Source organism: Olea europaea, chromosome 11, assembly GCF_002742605.1.
Source record: "Olea europaea var. sylvestris chromosome 11, O_europaea_v1, whole genome shotgun sequence".
In the NCBI taxonomy this organism is placed as follows: domain Eukaryota; kingdom Viridiplantae; phylum Streptophyta; class Magnoliopsida; order Lamiales; family Oleaceae; genus Olea; species Olea europaea.
In genome coordinates this window covers 27,018,789-27,024,355 of record NC_036247.1, presented here as the reverse complement: position 1 = coordinate 27,024,355, position 5,567 = coordinate 27,018,789, and the positions used below count along the sequence as shown (strand labels likewise).

The 5,567-nt window shown below is 34.7% G+C and overlaps 1 protein-coding gene across 1 annotated transcript; it reads right to left on the bottom strand.

Moving 5' to 3' along the window:
* Window positions 1-2,363: 2,363 nt before the first annotated feature.
* LOC111403906 (gibberellin 20 oxidase 1-D-like) lies at window positions 2,364-4,350 on the bottom strand. The gene is made up of 3 exons (XM_023032562.1): window positions 3,619-4,350; window positions 3,123-3,444; window positions 2,364-2,878 (listed from the first exon to the last, which is right to left on the bottom strand). Exons 1-3 carry the CDS (start codon window positions 4,176-4,178, stop codon window positions 2,600-2,602), a joined length of 1,161 nt encoding a protein of 386 aa, XP_022888330.1. The 5' UTR covers window positions 4,179-4,350; the 3' UTR covers window positions 2,364-2,599.
* Between the last annotated feature and the right edge of the window lie 1,217 nt (window positions 4,351-5,567).

Here is a 5,567-nt window from a genome sequence, read left to right as displayed (position 1 = left end):
CCATTCCATGCTACCCCCAAATTTTTTTCCTAGTGCCCCTATGTTAGCAGGACATTTCGTGCCCCCGGGAAAGAATTACGCCTGACTTGCCCCTGCTTTCAAAAATGGTAGCCCGTCTTTGACTGCCAACTGCCAATTCTTTGCTTTAACTTGTCGAGGTTTTGTATCAATTTCTACTGATCATATCATAATGTGTCTCTTCTTTATCTTAACGCTGGATCTCTTTTTTCCCCGAAAAACTAAAAAAAGAGCGATTCCTTGAAAAAAGGAGAAGAGCTCCTGCCAGAAAGAGCGGTACGATCAGAAGCGGCTACCATACCACACAGTAAATCCAATGAAGAAGCTCATAAGCTAGATGAATCTATTTCCCTTTCTATAAAGAATTTCTTCAATATTAGGGCTAAAGCACATACATATAGAGAGGCACAAAGAACAGATAAATTCTTATATAATATTTACCGAGATCTACCAGCTTTCTATTTTTCAAACACATTCTCCTAAACATCTCTATTCAAAATTTTGTTTTACCTAAATAATGGCCATCAAATGTGTAAATAATAAGTATTCAATGGACCAACAATTTTATCCTTCTAACTTTTGTCATCTGTAGAGCACACCTATTTAACGGAAGAAATAAAATCAGACTGAAATGCCATTTTCATAATGAAATGTTGTTTTGAGGGTGCAAATATCAAATTTAAAATAATAGGTATCAAATTTAAAATAATAGGTATGATCTACACAAGAAGAACAAATGATGAGGACCTTTTGTGCCAATTACTTTTTTAATTGATTTGCATAAATCTTGATTACAATTGATTTCAAGAAAGAAATAAGCATGAAGAGGAAAAATTTATGGGTTTGTTTGGTACAGTACACTGTCTAATAATTAGAAAAAAGTAAATTAAAAATTTTATTTGTTATTTTGGTTAAAACTTGATTAATAAAGTAAATATTTACAAGGGGCAAAATTAATCTCGCTGTTTGAGTTTGACTCATTCGCGTCCGAACGATCAACAACTATACGAGCTCAAGTCAAATGATAAAACTCACAAAAGGCCAAAACCTAATCACTTAAAGCAATAATTTAATTTCAGTTGAAATTTAAATTAACATAAATAGCACATTTACTCCTTCATAATTAGGTGTTTTTGGCTCCCTTAGGGTTTAGGAAATATTTATAATAGTATTTCTTTTAAACAAAGGGTTTTTAGTCATTATTTCGATAAACACTCTTATCATCTTAGTACCATTTAATCTTTCATACTACATACGTTAGTGTATGCTACAAAATATTGTTATCCCATATTAAATTGTTATTTTGATTTTTAAGTTATGTTAAGTTGATAAAAATTTAATCCCATATTCATCCCAATCTTAGATGCTTGCATCGCTCCCTTTTTTGCTGCATATCCCCATCCGTCTAGCCGCCTCCTTCCTGATCATGTTATCACTAATTTTCATTAGTCAAATTAAAGAACATAAGTGTGCCTATCTCTTTCTTTACTAGTTGTCAAGATTCAAATGATATTTTCTGGAAAATAAATAAATAAATAAATAATTTGTAAGATATATATATATATATATATATATATATATATATAAAAAAGAAGTAGGAGACGTGCTATATATCTTAAGGATGAAGGGATTGAGTGTTAAAATGACAACTATCCCAAGCATGAGGTGCCAAGCACGGCGTGTCTTCATTGTAGCCATACTTGATTTTCAACCATTATATTTGGATCCATTTATAATTATAAGATATATATTCATCCTATAATAAGTGCTTAAGGAGTAGGACACGAGATTGATGCCTTAAGGTTGGGTGTTAAAATGATAAATATTAAAAGCATGAGGTGTTTAAGCGTGAGGTGGTCACTAGTAAAAAAAAAAAAATCTGATTTTATATTTATCTTTGCAGGTATAAATCAAGTATCCTGGCCTTATGTTAATGTGTTTACAATCCATTTTACTTGCCCTAAGATCTCAAAATATTTTATGGAGCTAATTCCTCAGTCGTTCATTTAATTACTTACCCGATTGGAAAAAATTTGAATTAATTTGTAAAATTATTTTATTGGAAGATGTGGGATTGATAACGAGTCATGAAAAAATATATTTTGAAAAAAGGGGATCAAACGGGGCAATATTACAACAATTAAAACAGTAGAGAAGTTGGTAAAATTGTTTAGCAGGTGTGGCACACTAAAAATGGACAATTCAAAGTTCCTTTTTAATGAGGAATCTACCTTGGATACCATATTCTCATATATGATGCAATTATGAGAAAAAAGATATATGTAAAGATGTTGACATGATAATTCTACTAAGTGGTCAAAATGAAATTACAAAATTGCCTCAAATAAGTAAAAAGTAAAAAACTATTATTTTATTCATCATAAACCTATAATCTATAAGTTTGCTTTAACAGATTGATCAAGAGAAAGTAAGCATAAGTAGTCACCTTAATTTTTCTCCTAAATCCATTTTCGATCCTCCATTACCTTCCTCACCCAGTAATTTTTTTTATTTTTTATTTTTTTTTCCTTTGGAGAGGGAAAATTAGGGCAACATGGGACGACATCGGAAACCGGTTAATTTAAGACACTATACTTTCAGATGTTTTCAGTTGAAGCCAGTTTGAGAAAGTTTGGAGGGTATTCATGTCAGCTCTGTAATGCTTCTGTGTAAACTCGAGGAGGGCTGGCCATGTGAAATCTGGATATATTCTAGGGTTATTGGAGTCCACCAATTCAGTTGGTGGGCTCACCACCTTATCCTTCTTGGGACAAAGAAAGAAAGCAAGCGATTTCCTAGGAATTTTGTTGTTTACCACTGCTCTGTGCAAGCAACTTTTGTATCTTCCATTTGATAGAGCCTGTAAAAATAAACAAAAACCCAATTGACATAAGCTTTCCAATTCTTCAAAGATCAACTGTCGAGTACTAGAAGATATTATAAATTAATTAAGTTCCCATTTGACATTCTTTAAATCAAAACTCTTTTTTCTCTACAATAAAATATTCTGCATGTAAACTCTTAACCACATATTTTTTAAAAATTCACTAGTCAAAACATTAGCGGCTTAACATCATGTTCAGTGTACCAAACAAAATACTTACCATGAAGGTGTCTCCTATGTTGACAACGAAAGCATTGAAGTTTGGAGCGATGAAACGCCATTCGTTTTCGACGAAAACTTGAAGGCCACCCACCGCGTCTTGATGGAGGATGGTTAAGGATGTGGGATCACAATGAGGTCCTGTGCCTAAGGTAAGGTCTGGTTTTTGGCACGGTGGATAATAGTTCAATCTCATTATCGATTCATTTTCCTCAAAAAACTCCTTAAAATGGCTTCGGCTCACACCAAGGCTCATCCCCAAAAGTTCCATGATCCCAAGAGATACTTTGCTCATAGCATTGCAATATTCTTGGTAAACTTTCCTGCATAGATGCAAAATAGTTTAGAATCGAATTTGAATACTATTTGGTACTTGTTGAACATATCATTTAAAAATTTAAGCTGGAGGGAACATCAATAATATGTTGGTAAAAAGAATCCATGCAACTATTCTGTTTCTAAGCAAGAATTGAATTCATATGGTAAGGTTTCCGTACCCTAAATGCGCGAAATCTTCGCCTAGTGTCTTGTTAAAATACTCTTGGACGACGTGGGATGAGCCTTTTTCTGCAGAGTATCGAAAAGAAAGTGTTTCCTTCCAAGGTAGTTTGGAGGAGAATCTCCCCGTGAAACTGCTAGCATAGCCACAATGTTCACCAAAATTTCTCTGAGCTTTTTGCTTCTCATGAAGAGGTTGCTCAAAGAATTGGTCCATGTAAAAATGAGCATCCGATATGAGTTTGGCATCGACACCGTGATTTGCTACTAGAAAGAAACCGTGCTCACGACATGCTTCCCCAACCAGTTTGGATGCTTCCGCGGCAGCCGTGGCGTCCCCAGAGAGGAAGCCGCCCAAGTCGACTAGTGGAACATGAAGTTCCGGTGGGTTCGCACAAGGCTTTTCGTGGTCCGGCCATATGAATTGTGAAGGTATATTGGACTCGTGTTGTATAACCAAGGCATCGAACACTAATGACTTCTTTTGCAAATCATCGTTCCGTATGTTTTTAGATTCGGACATGGGTGACTCGCACGTTAGTGGACTATTAATAGCCATTTCATGAGATATTCTTTGTGTTCTAAGAGTTGAAATAGCAGACTAGATAGAGAGAGGGAGAGTATTGGAGTGGAAAGAGGGATTGGGAGAAATAAGAAGAGGGAAAGAAGAAAGTTTAGAGAGTTGTGATAAAGGAAAAGCCAAGGCCGTTCATTGGGGAAATAGGCCAACAAAAATTGGAATCTTTATAGTCTCCCTCTTGAGAGTGTCTCAGACTGAAACCAAAGAAGGAATTATTTGCAAACAAGGGCTCGGTGAAAATTATAATTGCAAAAGAGGACCAATCGATGAATGAAATTATGGAATGGTCGACAATAAAATTTGTCGTATTGAAATGTTGACAGGAAAGCGATTCCCGATGGAATTTGGCGTTTCCTTTGGTGGGGTGACTACGTACCTACTAACCTCACCAGTTGCTTTATGCCTTTTGCTAATGCCTACAACACTAAAATCAACTTGGGGTAGCCCAACATTTCCCTTTAACTTAAAATCCATTGTGTGAATATTTTTCTATCATTTCGTTCCATTTCTAATACCATATATAGCAAAATATAAATGATGTAATTCCTGAAATTATCATTAGTTATTTTGTCTATACATGGCAAAGCCGCAAAGGTGCAATTTTTCCGATGAACCAAGCCATAAAGTGGCCAAGGTCGAGCTCCTGACGTAAGAAACACCAAGCTTATGTAAGACTTCAATTCATCATGAACAAGTGTGAGTCTAGACGACGAACACAGGATATCTAACTTGGTTTGCGTAGCGTCCTGTCAAGGAAAGCAATCCAATCTAGGACTTGTAAACTCGTATGAGTGTTGAAATTACGTTAATAACAAATTTATTCATCAATTAGGAACTATGAAAAGAAAGAGTAGGTTCAATTCTGACACATAAGTCACGAAACACTGACAAATACCCACTTTAATAAACAAGAGCTTATAGCAAGTGAAAAAAGGAAAACTTTAGATAAACGTCACGACAAGCTAAGGCCACGACTAACGTAGTCATTATCTACAAAAATACAAAACAACCACGATATTTTGATAAGCAACCATTTGTGATTAATTCAAAATTTTCAGTCAATATATTTTAGTTTGACATCGAGCCTCTTCGTCAATGCGTATCCCTTTGAACAACAATCATGCAAACTCGCCAGCAATCAACATCAATGTAGATTAAAAAAAAAGTCTGAACATCTGATATCATACATTACAACATAAATTAATTTGATTAAAATAAAAAAAATACATATGATTAGTTCGATGATTACGAAGATTAGCAATAGAATGAGACACCAGTGTGGCCAAAGTATTAATGCAAATTATATTAGAGTATAGTGATAGAAAGAGAGGAACAAAATTGATTGCATACACAATGAGATGAGACTGA